The sequence below is a fragment of the Benincasa hispida genome, chromosome 9, assembly GCF_027475165.1.
Source record: "Benincasa hispida cultivar pf3 chromosome 9, pf3_genome.v1.1, whole genome shotgun sequence".
Classification (NCBI taxonomy): Eukaryota; Viridiplantae; Streptophyta; class Magnoliopsida; order Cucurbitales; family Cucurbitaceae; genus Benincasa; species Benincasa hispida.
In genome coordinates, this window is record NC_143486.1 from 10,775,652 (window position 1) to 10,801,973 (window position 26,322).

Below are 26,322 nucleotides of genomic sequence, written 5' to 3' on the forward strand. Positions count from 1 at the left end.
ACATTTCAAATTAACTCAAATATTGATTCTCGACTTTATCCCAACTACCCAGGGGACCTATTGGACTTGTGGATCGAAGCTCCAACGGTACGTGAATAGCTGACCAAACTCTTTAGCCATGAGATCTACCATCCGTTAACTGTCAGGCATTCCACTAAAGACTAACAGCTGAACTCTTCTTACCACAGATATATTTCTGTGTCCATCAGATATAACCAATCATGAGTACGATGACCCTTCACAGATGCTCGTAAGTACAGTTGGGCCAATTTACCATTTTGCCCCTGTAGTTCCATCCCACTCCTTAAGTTCTACTGATTCCTCTAATGAACAATATAACATAATCCAACTATGTGTGAACAACTCTTGGGCCAAGAGAAGATGTGTGGTGCCACATCGTTCAAGCCTTGGAATCAGCCCTTAAGGAAGCTATCTATCTACTTGCCCTTGCCTTGGGGAAGGAGTGAATTCCATCCTGTGTAGCTGAGTTCCCAACTCCCAAATCAAAGGAATCCTCAAAATGGTAAGTTTGAATCGGTGACCTAGCCACTCGCACCCATACAAATCAAAGGATCGCCCTTAATGGTAGGAGTTCTCAACTCACTCAGGATTGAGGTCATGTTACCTATGGTCACCTAGTGAAGTAAAGTCTCTGTCATGAATGGTATTATATAACGAGACGTTAACACTTCATGGTCAGGTCTCATACAAACTCTTTGTTTAGGACGCTCCCCCCCCCCCCGGCGCATGTCCCCAAAAATGAATTATCAGAATCAGACCATCTGTGACAAGTCACAACACTTGTGACCATTCCACAAAGTGAGCCGCATCCGTAGCGTTACCAGGATAAGGTTTCCCTCCTATATCCATATACTACAGACCATTTTGGTTATGACTCAAGACATGATCCACATATATGTCACCACATACATGTTTAGGTTACATACAGATAACCAGGGATTTTATGTTTATTGGTTTGTGGTAAAGCAAATAAAACATACAACTGAGCAAAAAACAAGATGTGAAGTAAATATCATATATTATACAATACAATTATTCATACAAACTGTTTACAAACTACAGAACACGAAACTTTAGGGCATCAACCCCAACAAGTATGTGTTATAAATACCATTGATCAGGCCCCAAAGAAAAGTTTTTCATACTTTTAATTTTTTCTGTAAACAAAAACAAGCTGTAAGAAATTTCATTTTTCTGTAAACAAAAAACAATAATAAGCTGGAGTATGAGTTGTTTTTTTTTTTTTTTTTTTTTTTTTTTTTTGTAAAAGAAAGTGAATCTTTTTGCAAATTGGGAAAACACAATCTTGTTATCAAATCATATTGAAATCTCGCTCTCTCTCAAAGTCTCGCTCTCTCAATCTCGCTCTATGTCAAAATCTCGCTCTTTCTCTATGTTTGAACTTTGAACCTTGAACTTTGATACAATGTTTTATATACCATTGATATAATGAAAAGAGCTGTAGTTTGGATCACTCAAGACATGATCCACATGTATGTCACCACATACATGTTTAGGTTACATACAGATAACCAGGGATTTTATGTTTATTGGTTTGTGGTAAAGCAAATAAAACATACAACTGAGCAAAAAACAAGATGTGAAGTAAATATCATATATTATACAATACAATTATTCATACAAACTGTTTACAAACTACAGAACACGAAACTTTAGGGCATCAACCCCAACAAGTATGTGTTATAAATACCATTGATCAGGCCCCAAAGAAAAGTTTTTCATACTTTTAATTTTTTCTGTAAACAAAAACAAGCTGTAAGAAATTTCATTTTTCTGTAAACAAAAAACAATAATAAGCTAGAGTATGAGTTGTTTTTTTTTTTTTTTTTTTTTTTTTTTTTTTTTTTTTTTTTTTTTTTGTAAAAGAAAGTGAATCTTTTTGCAAATTGGGAAAACACAATCTTGTTATCAAATCATATTGAAATCTCGCTCTCTCTCAAAGTCTCGCTCTATGTCAAAATCTCGCTCTTTCTCTATGTTTGAACTTTGATACAATGTTTTATATACCATTGATATAATGAAAAGAGCAGTAGCTTAATTATACATGTTTTGATAAAATGTATAATATTGAACTTTGAACTTTGAACTTTGATAAAATTGTTTTATGCATGTTTTACATACATAAAAAATACATGTTTTTACATACAAAAAAATTACAATAAAAAAATACATGTTTTATACACATAAAAAATACGGAGTGTTCGCCCACAATTGACCGCTAACTGCATCCTATATTCACTCATTTTCTCCTGAGTAATTATAGACGAATCAGCACCAATCACCAAATGTTCTAGTAATTTTATTGCAAAGATGCCACAATCAAGCAACCATGTTGTATGTCGGCATTCATAAGTCACAAGATTTTTCAACGGGATGTGGATAGGTCTAGCTTTGAACGATCCACATCATAATAGTGAAGTAGGGATGGTACTGTGACAATCAATGGCTCCAGCCAAGTCCCCAGCTTCGTCATTGGTGTGTATGACGGAAGTGAATAGAACACGAATGTATAGTCTCTCTTAATGTCCATTGCAAGGACCATCCAGTCCTCACTGATATTCATTTCCGTATACACGAAATCCACATCTGCCCATTTGACATCAAATTTACCAATGTCGTAGTCCTTATACATGTCTTCATCCTCCCATACTAGGGCAGCCTCCAATCTCGTCTTATTCTTTATTCGTTTAAATATCCTGCCATGAGCATTAAGGTGACTCTGCCAAATAAAATGAGAAATTAAGTAACGAAATATACCATAGTAAAATGACTCCGCACGACAAAATATATCAAAATTTACCGTTATACCAATTAGCAAGGTGGTGAACTTGTGCATGCACATGTCAAGTCGAGTATAAAATTTTTCTTTCATAAAATGAAATAAAGTCTTTATGGTTTGCACAAAAAATTACTATGTCAGTCAAAGTACAAGATATCCAACTGTAAAGGAGTCAAGACTAGGAAACTTACATCGCACTAGACCCATGAACTCGATTCAATCAATTCCTTGAAAAATTGCTTAGCAAGTGGTTTAAAAGAATTCTCTCAAACCTCATTATCGGTATTCTCATCTGAGATCCAGCCCATCATTTCGTAAAGAAATTAAGTGGAACATCATGTGCTACGTTGTACCCAACAATCGCTCTGGATAGTGACGTAAGCACACCTGGGAGAGGATACTTAACCAATCTTTTCTTCTTTACTTGAGCTGGAGGTGTATATTTATCAACAACTTTCCTCTTACGAGTAGTTCTTCGAGACTCTTACATAAACAGATAACAAAAAATCACTCATCAATAAATATAAAAATATAAACAAAGATTACTGATCAATAAATTACTTACTAATGTAACTCCTTCTGTGGTCGTAAGAATACCAGAAGTGTCAGCCTCTGGGATGTTAGACATGTCGGCCTCTGTATGTGGCATGATGAGTAAGTCAGACATGTCGGCCTCTGTATGTGGGATGTTAACCTCTATAGGTTCGACGTCAATGGGTGATGTTGTGGTATCGAGTTCTAGAGGGGGAACGAGAGTAGGTGAAGTGGTGGTATTTTGAGGCTCTACAGAGGGGATGATAGTATCAGAGGTAGTCACATCAATGGTATTAAGATCCTGAGATGGGATGAACGACATTGTGGCATCGTCACCTGTATGTGGGATAGGTGACTTTGTCATCTCCTCTTTCATCGTGGAACCCTTCAATTAGTAAAGTAATATGAAAAGTTCACGAACACGTAAAAACTAAACACGTAAAGACATAAAATGATAGTAAATGCATTCCTTGCACATAGACTGCAACAGTGACAGGATGGCCGACAATTGTCCTTTCATGTCTATCATGTTTTCCTCCATATTGGATAAACGATTATCTAAACTCGATATACGGCCATCCAATCTCGATAGTGAGCTGTCAATAGTCCGCAAGTACAAATAAATAGAATCATTGGGATTGGCTCCCTCCCTACAGGCAGCACACTCGGGACACTCTTCATTGCTAGATCGCTCTCTATGAGAGTCCGCAAGATGGACATCAGGTGGGTTCAACTCGTCCACATCGCGTACGTCCCCCACCACATCATGGAACATATCATCACTAAGTGTGTATGTCCCTCCTTCCACCCTTCCACATTCAACATCCTCGTGCTCAGAATGCTCATGTTCATCCCCTCCCTCCACCCTTCCACATTCATCATTGTTACCACCACAATGATCATCACCGTCGCTTTCAGAACTACTCCCACTACTCGACCTACTGCCACTTTCAGCACTATCATCATTGGCACCTAGATCAAATATAGGTCGCCTGTCCACTGGGGTATCTTGAAACTCCCTCTCAACTGAAGGAAATCGAATCCGAGATTTCTATGAGCAGTGGAAAAAATATCATTCCAAATTACAATCATAAATGAGCATTAAAAATTACAGTCGTAAACAAAACATACAATTATGCACAATACAGAAATTACAGCATGAACAATCAAATAAACAAGGAGAATGCTACGAATGTTTGTCGACTCAACTCCATGCTCCTTGCTCACGAATGCTCGAACACAGCAACCTCGAACGCTCGAACAACACGATCGCGACACTGCACAAATACTTCGCACTCGTCCTCAGCGATCGCCTCGGTCACGAACTCCCCAACAACACGAACGGCCTCCACAGAACATGATCGTGTCGAGTTGAGTATGACACCTCCAAGAAGGTTACCTTGGTATTCTCAGTGTGAGAATCTAGATGGTGGGTTCTATGTGGACTTGGAATGAGGCAAACGAAGGAGGAATGAACAATTGTGTACACGATTGGGCAAGTGGGAGAACACAGAAACCTATCGCATAGGTCGATGTTCAATCGTTTAGCTAAAGCTAAGCAGTCGTCTAGAAAAAGCTAAACAATTGTTTAGCTCAGTGTCTATCGCCTACAAAACACTACACGATCGTTTACTTCGCTCAAGTTATCGCTTAGTAAATCGGTATTTACTTGACAAGCTCCGTGAGTTTCTTTTTACGAGAGAAAACTCTAAAAAACAATTTTTCAACCTTTTGTAAAAACTTACTAACATTAGGAAAACAATTTTCCTTTTATCTCATGGTTACCATGAACCACCAATAACCTCCCACTCAAATGGTAATATTATTATAAATATAAATGATAACCAACTTATCATATTATATTTATAACCTATAGTTTTAATATTTCATCTCATGAAACATATAAACCATAGTTCTTTTTCTATTCCATGGTACTTAATGTAAATTTCATTTACATCAATCCTCCACTAGATGTATCTCATACATCATACCGATTATATCATATATAATCAAAATACCTCTTGTCAATTTGAACATTTCAAATTAATACCAAGAACTGATTCTCAACTGAATCCATTGAGCTACCAAGAGGGCCTTATGGACCTGTAGCTCGAAGCTCTAACAGTACGTGAATAACTAACTAAACTCTTTAGTCACAGGATTCACCATCCGTTAACTGCCAGACACTTCACTAAAAACCGACAATTGAACTCTCCTTACCACAGATATATTATGTGTCTATCTTAACCAATCAGCAGTGCGATAACCCTTCACAGATCACTCGTAAGTACAGCTCGGTCAATAACCGTTATGCCCCTGTAGTTACATCTAACTCCTTAAGTACCACTGATCCCTCTAATGAACTTAAGTCATGGTCCTACTATGACTTAGTCTTCTTTTCCAAAGAGAAGTTGTGGCCACTATGTTCAAGCCCCGAAATCAGCTTTTAAGGGAGCCATCTCTATACTTATCCCAGCTTCGGGAAAAGAGTGAATTCCATCTTGTGGATTGAGTTCCCAGCTCCCAGATCAGACAAGTCCCCAAAAATGTAGGCATATTGAGTTGGCAATCTGGCCACTCTCACCCATACTAATCAAAGGACGCCCTCAAAGGCAGGAGTTCCCAAAACATTCAGGATTGAAGTCGTGTCACCTATGGTCGTTTAGGTGAGATGTAAGTCTCTAGTATCAACGGTGTTATATACAAAGTCTAGTCATCTCGTGGTCTAGGTCTTATAAAAACTCTTTGTATAGGACACCCCCACTCGCACGTCTCCACATCAATGGTTAGGATCTACCATCTGTAGTAGTTTATAACACCTATAAACCTTTACAAAGCGAGTCGTATCCGTAGTGTCACCAGGATCAAGTATCCCACCTTAATCCTTATACTACAGACCTATTTAGGTTACTTAAGGCATGATCCACTTGTATATCACATATACATACTTAAGTTCACATAAGATAACCAAGGAGCTTTGTTTATTGGATATGACTAAATGCCAAAATTAAATAACACTTATTTTATTCATTAAAAAATGTGTATTTTTACAAAACAACGTGACCCCGGGAGAATTAAAACACCAATCCCAACAATTTCCCACTTATCCTAATGACTCGGGAGACTAATGTACAATATACAATAAACTAGGGCATACCCTAGTATCAACTCCCACTTGCCCTAGACAAGATGCCACATGTCCCGCAGACCCAGACTCTCCAAGTGACTCTCGAACACTTTAGCCGTGAGGGCCTTTGTAAAGGGATCATCAATGTTGTGCTCCAATGCGATCTTCGTGACTATCACATCGTCGTGATACACAATCTCCCTGATCAGTTGATATTTCCATTCGATATGCTTACCCCAACGATGACTACGAGGTTCCTTCGAATTTTCCACAGCCTCATTGTTATCACAATAAAGTGTGATAGACAAATCCATATTTGGAACAACTTCCAAATCTGAAAGGAACTTTCTCAGCCAAACAGCCTCCTTAGTTGCTTCACAAGCCGCTATATATTCGGCTTCCATAGTGGAGTCTGCGATGTATCCTAGCTTGATGCTTCGTTAGACTACAGCCCCTCCATTCAGAGTAAACATTGCCCCCAATGTCGATTTGCGAGAATCTCTATCGGTTTGAAAGTCAGAGTTCGTGTATCTTGTAAGGATCAGATTCTCCATACACAAGCATGTAGTCCCTCATTCTTCGAAGATACTTGAGGATCGTCTTGACCGCCATCCAGTGATCAAATCTTGGATTGGACTAATATCGATTGACAATCCCTACTGTATAGAAAATATCGGGTCTAGTACACAACATTGCATACATCAAGCTTCCTACAACAAAAGCATAGGGAATCTGTCTCATTTCCTCAACCTCTTGAGGTGTCTTAGGACATTGATCCTTAGACAGAACAATTCCATGCCTGAAGGTAACAAACCCTTCTTGGAATCCTGCATCCTGTACCTGATCAACATTTGATCAATGTATGATGCCTAAGACAGTGCTAACCGTTTGTTCTTGGGATCCCTAGAACATACTATGTCTCGCCCAAATCTTTCATTTAGAACTAGGCAGCTAGCCAATTCTTAATGTCAGTTAGATACCCTACATCATTCCCAATGAGTAGAATATCATCCACATACAGTACCAGAAAAGCGACTGAGTCATTGATGATTTTCTTGTAAACACAAGGCTCATCAACGTTCTGATCAAAGACAAACGACTTGACAGCAGTGTCAAATCTAATGTTCCAAGATCTAGATGCTTATTTCAGCCCATAAATGGACCTATTAAGCTTGCAAACTCTTTACTCTTGATCTGGAACTATGAACCCCTCTGGTTGAGTCATAAGATGGTTTCCTCAAGATTACCATTAAGAAAGGCAGTCTTGATATCCATTTGTCGTATTTCATAATCATAAAATGTGGCTATAGACAGGAGAATCCTGATACACTTCAGCATGACAACGGATGAGAAAGTTTCCTTATAGTCAACTCCCTCGACCTGAGTATAACCCTTTTCCACGAGTCTAGCCTTAAAGTTGTGCACCTTTCCACTACACCTTTCTTTCGCTTAAAGATCCACTTACACCCAATAGGTCTTACCCCATTAGGTGGATCAACAAGCTCCCAGACATTATTGAAGTACATAGACTCCATTTCCTAGTTCATGGCCTTAACTCATTCATCTTTGTCAACATCCTCCATTGCTTTCTTAAAAGACAAAGGATCCTCGACCCCATCATTTGTAATGATGTTTTGGGCTTCAATCAAACCCATGTAGCGATCCGATGGATTCATAACTCTCTCACTACATCGAGCCAGTCTCAACTCTTAAGCTGGTTAACTAGACGTTTCGACCTCAACAACTCTTATTGATTTGTCGGCCTGTTCAACAACTTTTGTTGAACCCTCAGTAGTCTCAGTCTCACTTAAGATCTCACGTAAAACAAGCTTACTCCGTGGCTTATGATCCCTCATGTGGTCTTCTTCCAAGAAGATAGCATTTGTAGAGACAAATACTTTGTTCTCACTCGGATCATAGAAGTATCCACCTCTCGTTTCCTTGGGGTAGCCTACAAAGAGGCAAACCTTCGAACGCGGTTCCAACTTCTTTGGGTTAGTCGCTAGCACATGTGTCAGACAGCCCAAAATCCTGAAATGGCGTAAACTACCTTTACGGCCTCTCCATAACTCAAAAGGTGTTTCAGAAACACTTTTCGAGGGAACGTTGTTCAGGATATAACATGTAGTCTGCATTGCATAACCCCAAAATGAGTCTGGAAGATCAGCATAACTCTTACTTATCTCGTTCACAAACTCTTTTTACTCGCTTTCAACCACAAAACACATCGAAAACCCAAGAAAACCATAGGTTCATAGCATTTCTAAACCCAGAACGACCCACAAAGCCCTATTACCAACCAGTTTAAGACATTTCCAGACATAGATTGAAAGATTTACCGATCGGATTCAATTTGTCGACGGCAGTAGAATCGTTTGCAAACCCAAATGATGGACTTTAAAGAGTTTTTAGTTTATGAGTGATACGAAGCCGTTACGCTTGGGAAATTTGAAGAGTTTTTAGTTTTGGTTGGTTTTCAGTAAAAGGGTAAGAAGACAAAGAGGTAAGGGTAATTTACGAAATTTGATATAACGACAGAGAGTCAATTAATATTATTTTTTAAAAATTGATCATTTGATATTTTGGATCCAAAAAATGGGTCCTCTGTACAAATTTCCCTTTTAAACCTAAATCTTACATAAAGAAGGGAGAAAAAAAAGTGTTAATCATATCCACCGATAACTTGGTAGTTGTTAAAAAACCGAACCACCGATCGAAATGCTTAGAACAATCAACACTCAAAATTTATTCTCTACAAAATCCTGTAGGATAGCTGGAGCCTGCCCCCGATCTCTTCGCTTTCGCTACCCTTTTTCTGTAGTTGTTCTTCTTCTTTGATATTTATATACCAGGTACAAATTTTGTAGACAGCGATATATTTTTGGGGCGAACTTGAATCCAATTCAATGTCCCTTTCTCCATAAATATCTATCCTATTTTCCTATTCTCTTTTTCCCACAACCCAATTTGAATTTCCCTTCCACTTTTAATTGGAATCTGAAGGAAACTGGTTCTAACCGTCTCAGTTCTGATCGTTATCCCTTCTCCATTTCTGGGTCCTTCGTCTTTTCAGGTGAAATTTCTGTATTCTTCTTGTAAATCTCGATTTTCTGTTTTGTTTCTGTCTTTTGAAGGTAGTTAATGAATTGGGTTTGAATCGTCTCTGTTGATGGGTTTAAATTCATCCCATCTTGCTTATTTCCCTCTTAATACGGTTACTAATCCTCTAATTCATTTTTTTGTTTGTTTATTGACAATTCTTGATGATCTCCCCGTTCTACTTCTATTGGGGTTTGTTTTTTTCTTCTTTGGGTGGCTTCTCTCTGTGATGGTGTCATTTTTTTGTTATATCTTACTTTTGTTGGGCATTCTTCTGAATCTGTGTATTTTGATTGGTGCTTTGTCTTCCTTGTGCTTTTGCTTTGATGATTTTTATGATTATTTCAAATTTCTCTTTTTGGTTGGTTCTTTCAATGACTTTGCATTTGGAGTTGTACCATTTCTGGTTGATTCAAACTATAATTTTCAAATAGCAGGTTTGAATCTCCCATCCCACTTTGTTGAACTCCCAAATAAAGGAAAACTCTAATTTTCAGATTATGTATGTATAGCTTTTCTGGTCTCTAAAGTTAATGGGTTAGCTTCAAAATTCTGTGTTTTTCCACTTTACATTTAGTGATATTTTTAAATCAGTAATTCAATTTCTTATTGTCTTTGGCACTGTTGAAGAAATTGGCAGAAAAGGAAGAGAAAGAAACAATCTATTTTTGAAGAAAGGAATTTTTATTGAGAAATATACAAGGATGAACACTTAGAAATTACTCTTTCACTCTCAAGACAATCACTCACTTTTCTACACTAGCTTGGCTCACATATGGGATCATCTCTTATTTATAGGCACGAGATCCTTGGAGCTCAAGAAATAGGATTTTTCTAGACTTTTCTTAGATCTAACTAATTCTAAATAATTCTATGATATTATCCTTATCTAAAGGAATTCTAGAATTCCTTGGAGCCTAAAGAAACCTAGAATATTTCTAGATCTTTTCTTTGAGATATATATTTACATATTTCAACATAATTCTAGAAAAATCTATTATACATACTTCAATAGAAGCTTCTAGAATAATTGGTGTTGCTTCTATTTCAACAGGCACCCATCATGGAGAAGTTTCCTTTAACTTGAGGACTTATGTTAGCAGTCAATAGTTTTCTTATGTGATGCACACATTGTTTGACGTTGATGAAAGTTGAAACCAAGTTTGGACTATGACAGTATGATCTTTGCTTTGACCATGGTGTTAATATTGTTTGAGACCCCTTGAGATAACTTTGGAATATTTCGTTCGATTATGCGTTATTATACTGTTTTTTCAGTTCCTGCTCACCTCCCTACCAAATCTTAGCTAGTTAAATAATGAATAATTATCTTGTAATGCAGAAGTTTCTTGTTACAATGGATAGTTTACCAGAAGTATTGATTTGGGAGATATTGAACAGAGTTAAGAAAACAAGTGACAGAAATTCTTTGGCATTGTCATGTAAGCGCCTTCATAGTTTGGACAAAGAAAACAGACACTTCCTTCGAGTTGGTTGTGGATTAGACCCTGCAGATGAAGCTTTGACATCTCTGTGTCTTAGGTTTCCCAATTTAGTACGAATCGAGATCACGTATTCGGGTTGGATGTCGAAACTAGGGAAGCAATTGGATGATCATGGACTTTTCATCCTCTCCAATCATTGTCCATCTCTAACTGATCTCACCTTAAGCTATTGCACGTTCATCACTGATGTTGGACTTCGGAATTTAACTTCATGCTACAAGCTTTCGGCTCTGAAGCTGAATTTCACCCCAAGAATCACTGGCTGTGGCATATTCTCTATTGCTGTTGGATGCAAAAACCTCACCGTTCTCCATCTGATCCGATGTTTGAATGTCAGCAGTGTCGAGTGGCTTGAATACCTTGGCAAGCTTGAAACACTTGAAGATCTCTCAATCAGGAACTGCAGAGCAATTGGTGAAGGTGATCTGATAAAGCTAGGCCATAGCTGGCGAAAGTTGAAGCGGCTACAATTCGAAGTTGATGCTAACTACCGGTACATGAAAGTTTATGATCGTTTAGCTGTTGATCGCTGGCAAAAGCAGTGGATTTCATGTGATGATATGTTGGAACTTAGCTTGGTGAACTGCATAATCAGTCCAGGGAGAGGACTTGCGTGTGTGTTGGGTAAGTGCAAGAACTTACAGAAAGTTCACTTAGATATGTGTGTTGGAGTTAGAGATTGTGATATAATAAGCTTGGCCCGAGAATCACGAAATCTCCGCTCCATTTCCCTCCGAGTTCCATCAGATTTTTCGCTTCCATTGCTAGCCAACAACCCTCTGAGATTAACAGACGAGAGCTTAAAAGCCTTAGCCGAGAACTGCTCCCATCTTGAATCAGTCAGAATCTCATTTGCAGATGGTGAATTCCCCTCACTATCTTCATTTTCCCTCAATGGGATCCTTGTTCTAGTTCACATGTGCCCCGTCCGAGAGCTTGCACTCGATCACGTCTATTCCTTCAACGATATGGGGTTGGAAGCTCTCTGCTCAGCCTCCTATCTCGAATCTCTAGAGCTTGTAAGATGTCAAGAGATAAGCGACGAGGGGCTGCAGCTAGTGAGCCAGTTCCCTCAGCTGCAAAACCTACGGCTGAGCAAATGCTTGGGGATCACTGACGACGGGCTGAAGCCGCTGGTTGATGCATACAAACTCAAATCACTGATTGTGGAAGACTGCCCTCAGATCTCTGAGAGGGGCATCCATGGCGCTGCGAGAACCATATCGTTCAGGCAAGACCTGTCATGGATGTATTGAAACTTGCTGAGTTTTCTTCTCACATCAACAGGTGATTGATTTACTATAATTATTGTAACATATAACTAGGTCCAAATTGTGTATAGAAAATAATGGACTCATTCATTTGTTAAGTAATTTACTTCTGCTTCACGTTTGTCTGTCCGTCTGTTTGTGAAACTAGAAAGAGATGGATTGGTGTTGCTTTCACAAAGTCTTTGGTAATGTCAGGAAAGAGGGGGAGAGAACATAACATAATATATATGCAAATTTAAACCTGATCGTATCTGATAGGTTTTAAACTTTGTTTGATAGGTTAATATGGTATCAGAAAAGTTATTGGCCTAGTAAATTTTGAACTATAAGTTTTATATATTTGAGCATTGACGCCGTTTTCTGAAGATGGCACCATCCTCTCTTAACTATTTGTTATATTCACGATCCTTATTGATCACTAGGCGATGTTTGGTAGATATTTAAAAAATTCAAACATCAATACTTTGGTTTTTACTAAATTATTTAAATTATGATGATTTCTTTTTCCATTCTTTTTTCTTTTGTTTTTGTTAATTGTCTTGTAGTGGTTTTGGCTAGTCGTCTGACGTGGAGTTGATGACGACGTTGATGCTGAATGTAAACTCCACGTCACCTCATGGCATCATGCGTCATTTTTTAAGTTCCAGCTTCATGGTCCTCTTTTTTTTTTTCTCTGGAAAGTAGAAACGTCATGTTGCACCTCAAAACTTCCATTTGTTGACGAAATTACCCTTTAGATTAAAAATATTAGGACATGTTTGGATTAAAAATATTAGGACATTTGAATTCTAATTTAAATAATTACGAACTATTTTTCGTTATCCACTAAATATTTGTTGATAATAAATTATTATTAATTTATTTATAAACATATTTGTGTTAAAAAAATATAAAATTATTATTTTGTAATAATGATATAATTTATAGGATAAATTGAAATTTTTGTTTCTATAATTTGGAAGAAGTTAACATTTAGGTCTTATGATTTATTTGAATTTACCCCCTATAATTTGATAAAAGTTTCATAAATAGTCCCTATGGTAGAGATTATTTATAAAGATTTAATAAACTATAGAGACTATATGTGAAGTTCTATTAGATCATAGGAACTAAAATCTAAATTTTAAAACCATATGGACTAATTTTTAACTTTATCCTAACCTAAGTACCAAATTTGGAATTTAATCTAATTTATAATATATTACATAACAAATATTTTAAATTTTTAAAAATTGAATTGAGTTTATAACATGACATATACAAAAAATGTTATTTTCAGAATTTATACTATTTGGATCACAGAATCTAAATTCAGATTGTCTGCCAAATACATATTCAAATCAAATCTGAATTGTCAACCAAACAGACCTTTATATACCTTTGTCTAATTGTGTGAAGAACTAAAAAGTAATCTTATTTGATTTAGATAGTAATAATAATATTATTATGATCAAAGGTTTTTTCTTAATTCAATAACCTTAACATAAGTTACCTTCGAAAAAAAAAAAGTTAAGTTAAAAAAAGTTAAAATGATTTGGGTGCATTTGAGTTTATTTTGAAAGGGTTTAAAAATAATTATGAAATAATCCTAACCTTTGTTCTGTGTTTGGTAAGATGGTTGGGATTTAAATGTTTAAAAAATTTTAAAATATGTTTTCTTACATCATTTAAAAAATTAATTTCCTGGTGATTTTTAGAATCATGTGCACTTTTCAATAAGTCTTCAATTTTCAAATTCAATATTTTACAATTAAAATTTATTTTATATATCTATATCTTCTCACATAACCAATCTTTCCATAAGTTGTTTCTACAAAAATAAAGATAAAAATAAAATAAAATAAAACAAACTATCATAGGTTGAATGCATCTATTTTTTTAATTATATTATACTAGATTTTTTTTATAAAAAAATTAAAGTTATTTCTCTTAATACTCAACAATTAATCTAGAACAGATGTTAAAATGAATATAGTTCAACTATACTATCAATGTCGAAGTTAAAGATTCAACTCTTCTATTTACATATTGTAAAAAAAAATGTTATAAAAAAAAATTAAATGAAGCCTTAATCTTCTAAAACGGCGGTAAATATGTATAATATTTTTTGAAAATATGAGTTTTACTCTTTTGTTTTTTTTTCTTGAGTTTAAGAATATGGCATGAACTTAGGCCATGGATTTTTTTATTTTTTTTTTCCTTTAGGATGAGGGATGTTTTTGTAAAATACTCTTTATCTTTTACAATAAAATAAAAATAGGACAAAATGGTTTTAATATAATATTACACATCATCTTATTGGAGGGCCATTTCTCAATTCAAAGCCCAATGGCCATTTTTTCCCACAAAAAACCTTCAATTTCAATGCCACTTCTCTACTTCTCTTTCACTCTAAGCCCTTGACACCAATTTCATTTTGATTTCTTCAATCGCCCTCAAAATTTGCAGCCACCCATCTCTTTAATTTCCTTCTGTTCTCCGATTCCATCGTGAATTCAACCTATTTTCTTCTCAGAATCACTCATAGCAACAATCCCAAATGGCTTCACTTCCTTCTTTCTTCAGTTCTTCTAGTCCTCTTCATCTTGATTCCACCTTGTTTCGAGCTCCTATCAATGGCGGAAGAGTCCGCGCCTGTCTTAGCGTAGAACTACAAGGACCCAGTTCGACAAAGCTTCGAAAAGGCCAACTGGGTTGCTCGAGCGAGGAGGTGATCGATTCAGAACGGAAGCTTTTCGTCGGAACCTATGCTCGTGCGCCGGTGGTTCTCTCCAGCGGTAAAGGATGTAAACTGTATGATCTTGAAGGGCGAGAGTATTTAGATATGGCGGCAGGAATCGCCGTCAATTCCTTAGGCCACGGTGATCCCGATTGGCTACAAGCCGTGACAGAGCAGGCGAATACCGTCTCTCACGTTAGCAATCTCTTCCATTCAATCCCTCAGGTGAAACTAACCCCTAAAGTTGAAATTGAAATTGAAATTGTAAATGGTTTTAGTTCATAACTGTATAAATATGTTTCATTTACTATAGGTTGAACTTGCAAAACGTCTTGTGGCTAAATCGTTTGCGGATCGTGTGTTTTTCACCAACTCTGGCACGGAAGCAAATGAAGCTGCCATTAAGTTTGCTAGGAAGTTTCAGAGATTTTCTCATACTGGATCAAAAGACTCACCCCCTGTGGAGTTCATTGCTTTTTCCAATTGTTTTCATGGCAGGACAATGGGGGCTCTTGCCTTGACGAGTAAAGAGCATTACAGAGCTCCTTTTGAGCCTGTTATGCCTGGTGTTACTTTCTTGCCATATGGTGATATTGAAGCTGCTACCAACTTGATTCTCAAAGGGAAAATTGCTGCAGTTTTCGTCGAACCCATTCAGGGTGAAGGTGGCATTTTCAGTGCTACAAAAGAGTTCTTGCTTTCCTTGAGAAATGCTTGTGATGAGGCTGGAACTCTTCTAGTCTTCGATGAGGTATAAACAATTCTCCTCTTATCGCCCATAACTTTATAAGATTCCGGTGAATAGATTGATATTCGTGCATTACTCCGCTATCTTGTGTCTACTTAGTACGATAATTGTCTAAAATCGACTTGCGTATATCTTGACTAATCTTAATGAACAATTGTTTGATTCAACTAGTTGTAGTTTTACATTATCAAAGTTCTTTGGTAAATGAACCGATGATCGGTTAGGGAGAAAGCTAAGAAACTACCTAAATTTTGTCTACTTAGTAATGTAATTGTCCAAAATTGATGTACTCATTTCTTGACTAATCTTATTGAACAATTATTTGATCCAACTATTTGTAGTGATGCATCATCAAATTGCTTTGTTGGTAAATGAACTGATGATCGATTAGGGTGAAAACTAAGAGACTACCTAAATTTTGTCCAGTTAGTACAGTAATTGCCCAAAATCGGCTTGCATATATCTTGACTAATCTTACTGAAAAGTTGTTTGATTCAACTAGTTGCAATGTTACTGTTACATCATCAAATTGCTTTGTTGATAAATGAACCTATGGTCGATTAGAGCGAAAACTAAGAAACTACCTAAATCTTTTGTTCTGTCTGTATAGATTCAATGTGGGTTGGGTAGAAATGGTCATCTCTGGGCACATGAAGCTTATGGTGTATATCCAGATATAATGACTCTTGCCAAGCCTCTTGCTGGGGGTCTCCCCATTGGAGCCGTACTAGTGACCGAAAGAGTTGCGGCTGCAATAAACTATGGAGACCATGGAAGCACTTTTGCAGGCTCACCGCTCGTCTGCAATGCTGCAGTCGCCGTTGTAGACAAGATCTCAGATCCTGAGTTCTTGCTTAGTGTATCCAGGAAAGGCGAATACATGAAGAATTTGCTAAAGCAAAAGCTGGGAGAAAATTCTCATGTTAAAGAAGTTAGAGGGCAAGGGCTTATCATTGGGATAGAACTGGATGTGCCTGCTGGCCCTCTCGTAGAAGCTTGTCGAAACTTGGGTCTTTTAATTTTAACAGCAGGACAGGGAAATGTGGTTCGGCTTGTACCGCCATTGATCATCACAGAGCAAGAACTGGAGTTAGCTGCTAAAATTCTGCTTGAATGTATCCCTGTACTTGGCTGATCTAAAGTTTAGCCGCTAGTTTTTTCTGAGGTCCAAAATTATACAAGAACACCTTGCTTATCAAGTCTTGTATGTAATGATATAATTTGAAATAAACTTGTATTTTGCTAATTGGTTGTCTTAAAGCAGATGGAAAAGGAGAAGCTTTTTGCAAGCATTCTATCTCTTTTAAATGATTAGCATTAGTTTTAAAGTCTACTTTGATCAAATATGCTTATTTATTACCTTGTTATAAACTAAGAAAAGTATATTAAATTACAAGTTTTACTCGTGTTTTATATGAACTTTTTAATATGCCCTTGAGGACTTTGACAAGAGAATGTTATGTAATGGGTATTTTTGCAAGTGTTCAATTATGTCATCAAAATGGGGGGCCTTTTGAAATAATGAAGGTATGGGACAGGATTGAAGTAAGACTGTTGTTCAAGGGTTAAAACTATAACTTTAAAAGGATTAAATCCTTTTTACATTTTAGCTATGCGTTTATGAAGTTGAATAATTTGAAAAGATTTTGTTGATATAAAAATGTCTCTTAATGACGTGTCAAATAGGAATGTTTTTTTTTTTAATGTTGGATGCTAGGAATTGTTTGAAATTTGAATCCGAAACTCGTTAACGACGTTTACATTATAATGTCATTTTATATTACTAATCCATAATGCATAGTGTATGGTGCAATAATTTTATATACTTTTAAAAAATGATAAATTTTCATTTCAACTTCATATCATTGTACTTAATAATAATTAGTTTTATTTGATATTAATAGATATGACCAATATTTTTTTTTATTCGAAGAACAATCATAAATAGAGAAGATTTTTCAATATTATTGTAATGATGAATTTGATCTTACGAATTCAATTTAAATTTTTTAACAAACTCAAGATAATAATGAATTTCACTTGATGAGAGAGGTTAATGGAACGAAATCGTATAAAGTAATTAAAAATAATAATATGAGTTACACAGAATAAAGAATGAGAATGTGATTGACCATCCTTTTAAAGAAACAAACAATGAAAATGAGATTTTCGATTTCAGAACAACCCTACCACTTATCTCCATTTCGAAATTTGGTGAACACCATATGCCACAATTTTCTTCCTATTTCAAAATTATTCTAAAATTATTTCAAATAGACTCTTGAAAAAGGGAGTGGAAGTACTTTATTATTGGCTTCTCATAGCTTCTAAGAGACAAAGAAGAGAGATATAAGACTATTGAAAAGTGGTTCGGCAAAGTTGACAATGAAAGGGAGAAGCACTTCTCACAAAACCAACTTGTTTTAGCTTGGTAGTATTGGGCAAAATAAATAAATAAGAAATTTTTAAAAATAGAAAAATAAAAAAAACTATTTACCTAAAATAGAAAATTTTCAACATTTTTTTATAAAAACTGATAAAAGTAGTATTATTTTTTTTACTATTTCTGTAAATAATTTTTTTAAAAAAATTCTCAAAAAAAGAAAAAGATATAAATTTCCCCACAAGCAATTCTAAGCTTGCAAAATAAGACAAAGAAAACCTCTCTCTCTCAACTTAAAACTTACACCATTTCATACAAACACCAAAGTACAAAAATGATAAAGTTATAATGATACCACACTCTTTTTTTTTTTTCTTTTATTTTGTGTTCTTTAATTCTCACACTCTTGTTCTTGGGATTCTCTCTTTAAACCACAAGCAAATCCAAAGTGTCCTAATTCAAGAGAGTGTGTAGGACACTATATCCTTGGAAACATCAAAATGTCTCTTGTGTACTTGTAAAATATATGAATGATATCCCTCTTTCTATGTATGTAGGAATAATTGTATCATTTGGTTTTAGAGTGTTGTAATTGTTTAGACAGACATTCTTTTTTGTTTGTGTTTGAAAGTGAATGTTTCTTAAATTATCAAAATATGAGCAAAGGCACTTACCCCATTACCTTGGACATTGTCCTAAAACAATCCAAACACCTTTCCTTAACTTTTCCTTAGAGACTTATTATAATTTTGAAGTTTCCTAAGTGGCCTTCTATTGACCACCCATCCTATTTTCCCCATTCTCCATTCTTCCACATGCATATATTAAAATTGTTCCCAAAAAAAAAAACAAATATTTATTTCCTTCGATGTAAAAATACCATCTACTTCTAAATTTATAACAATTTAGTTCTCGAACTTTAATAAATATCATTTCAGTTCTTGCAATTTATAATGTATACGATTTAGTTTCTATTGTGAAAAATATTATTAAAATTTATTGTAATTTCTTGCCTTTGTAGATTAATAGATTGATTAAGATCGAGTTTAATTATAAATTATAAATACTAAATTGTTACATAATCAAAATTGGCAATAAAGTTTGATGAGTTTTTCATTATAGGGACATAATTTTTACAAATTTGAAAGTATGAAGATTAAATTATTACATACTAAAATTCAAAAACTAAATTATTACAAATTTGAAAGTATAGATTAAATTGTTACCATACTAAAGTTCAATGACTAAATTAGTACAAATTTGTAAATAGAAGAACTAAAACATTATAAATCAAGGTTGGAGGACTATATCGTTATTTCAATAAAAATTCAAGGACCAGAGTTTTTTTTTTTTTTTTTTTTACCTATATTAAAAATGAATGGAAATAAAATCAATTTTATACTGTTAATAAATTTAATAGTTTGAATTTAATAAAACAAAAACTAATTATATAGTCTTTCATAAATAAATCTACTTAGACTTTACATTTTTATAGAAAATTATTAATATCTAATTTTCATAGAGTTTAAATTAACATCAATTAAATTAAAAAAACTTTCATAAATGAATTAATTGAAGGACTCTCCTTTAATGCATATTTTTCACACGTATATATATTAAAGAGGGGTTAGAATCAAGTGTGTGGATGTAGCTTTAATCAATATGAACCTATCACAATAGAATGTAACTATGAAAAGTTTGTTAGATTATATTTTTATTGTTTATGTTAACGTAAACATAGTTCAATTGGTTAAAGTATATGTCTTGGACTATATTATCATTCAGTTTTTTTTTTTTTTTCATACAATAATAACAAAGTGGTGCTCTTAAAATATTGCTTTTACAAAATGCAATCAATTTACTATTCACTACTCACATTGTCAATGGAAGCACAGTTTTAGTTGTTCTGAAAAAGTATGTTTGCAAGTACCATATAAGAAAAACATAACCCATACAAAATAGTTTCCCAATATCAATTTTCACAATAAAATAAAATAAAATAAACAGATTTTTTTTTAAAAAAAAAAAACATATTGTAGTTACCCAATAGTAATTATAAGAAAATTCTTATAAATACAAAATTTTAAAAAATATTTATATTTATCTTTTATAGCAAAATGTTCTAAAAGTTCTTATACTTTTGGAATTTTTGTTATAAATTGTAAATACTTTTAAATATTTTTTATATTTAAAAAGATCACTATATTATATTATGAGACATTGCAAATATAGACATTAGACTTATCTATATTTGCATTTTTTTTAAATGATGATATACACTTTGTTATTATTTCTAAAAATGCTACCAATTACAATTATTCTTATATTATTTAGTTTCCCTTGTCAAAATTTACTTACTTTGGTTTCTAAATTTTCGGTTTCTTTTATCATCTCTACAATTTCTAAGTATCTATTTTGATTTTAAACTTAAGGAAAATAGTTATTTTGGTCTATAAGTCTATTTTTTTAGTAGGCAAAATCCTCTTTTCATTCTCATCTCAATCTTTATTTTGATTTTTTACCCAACTCTATCACTAAATTTTAGTTCATTGACAAAATAATAAAAATGGTAGTAGTAGGCACCAAAATAAAGAGGAAGAAGTTATGGATTAAAATAAAATTGTAATCCCAATTTGAGTAAAATTTATGGGGCATTTGGGACAATGAATTAGTTATTATAGTTATAAGTTATTATAGTTGGGTTATGATAGTTTGTGTTTGGGTATAGATTATTTTAGTTTGGGTTATAATAGTATGTATTTGAAGTGTTGACTATTTTAGTTTGAGAAGAAAATAGTAAATACTGTAGTAAATAATGAAAAAAAACGATGAATGTAAAATAATAAAAACTGTAGTAAATAATAAATACGGTAACAAATTGAGGTTTTGAAATAGTGTTGACAGTAATCAATTGGAAGTTTTGAAATAGTTTTTGTTGTAACAAGAGGTGGTTATTATATTTTGATTTTTACCCTTGTCCCAAACGCCTTCTTAGTAGTTAAAGTATTGATTATCATTTTACAAATATTATTGGTTCTATCGTTTAAATTGTAGAACTCAAAAATATTAATACTAATAATAATACTTTTGGTCAAAATACAATTTTAATCTATTGAACGAAAAAATCAACATTTACAGATGCAATAGATACAAAATTGAAAGTTTATGAACTTATGAAACATAAAGTTCAATATCAAATTTATTCTATTAAATAGAAAATCTTAAATTAAGTGACCTATTAAGGGGTGCTCGTGCCTTCAACATCAAGTGGACGGGGTGCATCGACAGATTTAGTATAGGCTCAAGGGTTTGACTATATGCTTATATATATATATATAAACTAACATAGTATCAATACCAGTAGCTAGTCCAACGATAAATATAGCTTTCAACCTCTTTCAAATCTAAGTTTAAGTCTCATTCTTGTTCCTGTTCATCATCTCTTTCTATCTTTATTATAGTATTTACTGTTTTCCGACTAAAATATTTTATACTTAAACATAGATTATTAGATCCTATATTAAAATAATATATTCCTCAAATATAGATCATTATAATCTCTAGATTATAATAATTACTTATTATAATAAGTAAGTTAAGGCTCCCAAAATAGTTTTAAAAAGCCATTGTGGTGTGCATGGTAGAGCATCATCCAGTTTCATGATGGTTTATCACGTGTTTCCATACGGTTACTAGGGTGCGCCTTCCCGTACTCAAATCAGTCTCGTCGCAAATTACAAATTAAAAAAAATAATTAATTAAACAATGAATATTAATTAATACCAAAAACAGGTGTTTAAATACACGACAAATTAAGCCAAGCAGTCAAACAATCTTTTCTCTTGACGCCACCATGACGCTCTTTGCTTCATCTCTTAAATCCAACGGCCACAAATCCTCCCTCGAGATCTCGCCTTCCCCTTTATAATTCCCATAAAGCCCTCCTAATCCCTCTTTGTTCTTTCCTTAAACTCTCATCTCCCCGAACGACGTCGTCCCAGTATTATTATTATTAGGAAAAATTATCTTTTTGGTCCCTAAGTTGGTTTTGAGCCTAGTTCCTATTTAGTCCATAATTTTCTAATTTGTTTTTAATTTAGTCCATAAATTTTAATATCTTACAATTCTACCATTGATATTTGAGTTTTGCTTCAATTTGGTCTATATATTTCAAGATTTACATTTCTAATCTCGATTATATACTAAATACTCATTTTCTGTCTTTAGTATTAATTTATGTTAATAAATTAAAAGTCAAAAAAATAATTATAATTAATTAAGTTTCACTATTTTTTTTATCACTTTTAAAATTAAATTCAAATTTTCACTGCAGGATTAATTTTAATAAATAAATAAAGATTGACGTCAATTATCAAAAGTGAGTACTTAATTGAAAATTGATATTAAAAATGTAAAATATTGAATCCTAATGACCAAATTGAAAAAAAAAAAAAAAACCTCAAATCTCAATGGTACAATGATAACATTTTAAAATTTATGGACTAAATTGAAACAAAACTCAAAACTTAATAACCAAATCTCTAAAATTTGAAAGTCTAGGGATCAAGTAGAAACTACATCCAAAACCTAGAGACCAAAGATGTATTTTTCAATTATTATTATTTATTTATCTATTTCCCTTCGTGTGTTTTTTTTTTCTGTTTTTTTTTTTTATTTATTTTAAATTCTCTAGGTTGAGACTTTTCCCACTTTCTTTCGTAGTTGAAAATCAAATTTAGTCCATAAACTTTTATAAAAGTTACAATTTAGTCCTTAAACTTTGTTTTGTAACGATTTAGTTCCTATACTTAACAATTTATACCTTAAACTTTAGCATGTAAAGATTTGGTCACAATTTAGTCCCCAATGTAAACAAATTTATGAAAATTGGATGTCAGTTTTTATTTTTTTTATGATGTATATTTTGTATTTTATAAAAGTATTGAGTCTCTAATTAGTTTGTTGTTTATTTATACAATAAATCTAACTAAATCTCAACACTATTTTTTAAAATAGGGATTAAATTTTTACGAATTTCAAGTACAATGATCAAATTATTTAAGGATTATATTGTTATAAAATTGAAAGTTGAGGGACTACATCGTTACAATCTAAAATTTATGGACTAAATTGCTACTTTTACCGAAATTTAGGGACTAGAAGTGATTTTTAACCATCTTTCTTTCTTTTTTAAGATTTAGATTCTATTATTTAAAGGGTTACATTTTGACCTCATCATTCCCTCTGTTAAAATAAGTTGAGAATAGATTTAAATATCTAATATCAACACTCTAATCATCAACTAGTTTTAACATTTATTACAAATCAAAGTATAATTGAAACTTCAAAACAATACTAGCATCAATTTAAACCATAACTTTCCCAAATGTAACAATCAAAAACACTTTTCAAATAAATGTCCATTACCGCTAATATATACTTTTTGGACGAATCGATTTAAATACTCGGATAATTATTTATAATTACTTTCACTTAATTTTATTTAAAGTCGGCTCAAAATCACTCAAATAAAATAATTCCCCATCCAAGATTTTATCTACAACTAAAACATTATTAAAAAATTCATTTTAAATAAGTAAAAAATATAAAGAAATGTGAAGAAGATAAAAAAAACACTCATGCTCTTACAAACTCACGGATATTATTTATATTCTATTATTTCTGTTTAATATTACGTTAATCCTTACATTGGAAGATGTCTTATACACGTATAAATGCATTATTAATTTTAAAACGAAATTATTATGGAGAGTATAAGTTAATTTGAAACACTTAAATCATAATAGATAAAATTGTTAATTTAGGGTTTTAGATAGTAAAATATAACCACAAATTTCAGGATAAAAATAATAATAATAATTTCCTACTAAGGAAAAGGGTATTTTCGTCATTTGGCGGGTATATCCCTCCTGCCAAAAAGAAAGACAAGTATATAAATGCGAGAGATTGCGGTCTCATCGATATTGATAGGACTTTATTAAATAAATAAATTTCATTTTTATTTATTTATTTTAAAAAACCATTTTTTAAATTCATTAAAATTGTTTAATTTCCAATATAAAATCCCCACTAATCCTCCTCCCTTTCGTCACCATCTCCGCCATGATTAACACTCACCCAATTCCTTCTCTTTATTCCGCCTTCTTCGAACCCCAATTCCCCCACTCTCCTCCGCCGGAATCCCAACTCGACGGGATCGCCGCTGTCGTCGGCCGGAAAGTTCTCTTCGGCGACAATTTTCCCCCACCCACCAAGTCCTCAAAGTCGTCAACGGCGGCGACAGGGCAGAGGAGTTACAGAGGAGTACGTAAACGGCCATGGGGGAGATGGTCGGCGGAGATTCGCGACCGAATAGGGCGGTGCCGGCATTGGCTTGGGACATTCGACACAGCAGAAGAAGCGGCGCGGGCGTACGACGCGGCGGCGAGGCGGTTGAGAGGATCGAAAGCTAGAACAAATTTTGAAATGCCGTTGGTGGTACCGGTAGAATCCACGTCATCATGGTCCACGTCATCAATGGAAGCGAAAAAGAATGGTAATAAGTTGAAGAAAAATGGGCGGAAATGTTCGGTGGTAACGTCGGTGGCGCATTTGTTCAGTCCTGGAGTGGAGCTTGATTTAAAATTAGGATCAGTTAAGAACTTAATTACTTTTAATTAACCTTTTAATTAGTAGTTAAAAAATTAGGTTATTATATGGGTTTATATGTATGTTTATGCATGGCCTTTTGTTCTATGGTGGGTTTCTTAGAAATATGTGTTACTAGTTAACTGACTAAAAGTATGTGTCGGATTTATTTTGTCCTTAATTTTTTCGAACAACTTGGACATTGCTATAAATTAGTAAATAAATAAGCAATAGCAACGAATTAATTAACAGGTTTTTAGTTGTTAGTTTGGTTTTCATCTTGTTAAATATGCCAGAAATTTTAAGAGAGATAAAGAAGATGATTTTGGCAGCGGTATATTAAGTGACTATGAAGTGCATGAATAATGCATTAAATTTATGGGGTTTTTTTAACTAAAACAAGTAAAATGGGAATTTGAATATTTGACGGTTAAAGATCTATTTGAATTGAAAACTATATAATTTTTTTTAAAAAAATCGTTTTTTATTTAAATTATTTTATTAAAACTGTTTAAAGTATATGAGAGTGTTTCATTTCAAAAATTATTTTAATTGATTATCAAACACTTTTTTTTTTTTTAATGATTTATTTTCCAAATTGAATCCTTAAAAAGTTTAACTATAAACACATTCTTACTTAAAAAGGGAATGAATTATATTTTGGTTTGATAGATGAAATTAGAGAGGCATTGAGAGTATAATTTTTTAAATAACTTAAAAATCTATTTAAAAATTGAATCTTTATTTAGAAACTAAATAGCTTAACTAAAGTAAATTTATACCATAAACTAATCTTATCCGACATTACAAAAATAAAAACAATAATAAACTTCTTTTTGTTTTTATTAAATCAAACATAATTTTTGCCTAATGGTATTAAACATGCATTCAGATTAACAAACAAATATGCAAATACATCTCCTTAAATTTTGGAGTGAAAATTTTGAAAAATGATATTTGATAAAGTGAAATTTTATCATAGAAAAAAAATGTCAAATTATTTACATAAATAATTAAAAAAAAAAACATTGAAAAACTTCTTTCGATATTGATTACATAGTAGAATGATAGATTTTTATTAGTTTTTGTCATTAATACACTTTTATATATCTCTATAAAAAAGATTAAATTTAACTATTTTATATAAATAATTTTATTTGTTTTTTATTTTTAAAAGTCCTCTTTGGTGTAATAAAATTAGGGTTTGGAAAAATGGAAGAAAAAGGTGGTGATGATTGTGAGAAATATAAAATGGAAGAGTTTTGATATTGACAGTTTATAAGTCACCATCGGCCTGGTGGGTGCATCACACCCTACACTAACACAAACAGTTGCAGAATATAAAGTAAGAGCGAATTAGGGTTATTTATTTATTTTAAATCAAGGACCCCATGAAAAACGGGGTTGAACTTTGAAGAACAACAAAGTACGGATCACTAAAATTGCGTTCTCCTCTTTAATTTCCCT

The 26,322-nt window shown here is 33.3% G+C and overlaps 3 protein-coding genes across 4 annotated transcripts; all 3 read left to right on the top strand.

Annotated features, from left to right (window-relative positions):
• Positions 1-9,146: 9,146 nt before the first annotated feature.
• On the top strand, positions 9,147-12,486 carry LOC120085649 (RNI-like superfamily protein). 2 transcript variants are annotated; one of them, XM_039041763.2, is made up of 3 exons: positions 9,153-9,555; positions 10,636-10,757; positions 10,924-12,486. In XM_039041763.2, exons 2-3 carry the CDS (start codon positions 10,752-10,754, stop codon positions 12,340-12,342), a joined length of 1,425 nt encoding a protein of 474 aa, XP_038897691.1. In that variant the 5' UTR covers positions 9,153-9,555; positions 10,636-10,751; the 3' UTR covers positions 12,343-12,486. The 2 variants fall into 2 exon arrangements, with proteins under 2 accessions (XP_038897692.1, XP_038897691.1); XM_039041764.2 differs by lacking the exon at positions 10,636-10,757 and having other exon boundaries at positions 9,147-9,555.
• Positions 12,487-14,631: 2,145 nt separating this feature from the next.
• WIN1 (HOPW1-1-interacting 1) lies at positions 14,632-17,070 on the top strand. The gene is made up of 3 exons (XM_039041765.2): positions 14,632-15,301; positions 15,390-15,827; positions 16,435-17,070. The coding sequence occupies exons 1-3, from the start codon at positions 14,897-14,899 to the stop codon at positions 16,957-16,959; spliced, it is 1,368 nt and encodes a 455-aa protein (XP_038897693.1). The 5' UTR covers positions 14,632-14,896; the 3' UTR covers positions 16,960-17,070.
• Positions 17,071-24,316: 7,246 nt separating this feature from the next.
• Positions 24,317-25,014, top strand: LOC150033625 (Integrase-type DNA-binding superfamily protein). The gene has a single exon (XM_090318283.1). The coding sequence runs from the start codon at positions 24,331-24,333 to the stop codon at positions 24,886-24,888; it is 558 nt and encodes a 185-aa protein (XP_090174409.1). The 5' UTR covers positions 24,317-24,330; the 3' UTR covers positions 24,889-25,014.
• The last annotated feature ends 1,308 nt before the right edge of the window (positions 25,015-26,322 follow it).

What these genes read in the sequence shown, in the direction of transcription:
- WIN1 (XM_039041765.2), top strand. Translation starts at nt 14,897, where the DNA reads ATGGCTTCACTTCCTTCTTTCTTCAGTTCTTCTAGTCCTCTTCATCTT. An exon ending in TCTTCCATTCAATCCCTCAG is followed by an intron (nt 15,302 to 15,389) that starts GTGAAACTAACC and finishes CATTTACTATAG; the next exon opens with GTTGAACTTGCAAAACGTCT. An exon ending in CTCTTCTAGTCTTCGATGAG is followed by an intron (nt 15,828 to 16,434) that starts GTATAAACAATT and finishes CTGTCTGTATAG; the next exon opens with ATTCAATGTGGGTTGGGTAG.
- LOC150033625 (XM_090318283.1), top strand. Translation starts at nt 24,331, where the DNA reads ATGATTAACACTCACCCAATTCCTTCTCTTTATTCCGCCTTCTTCGAA.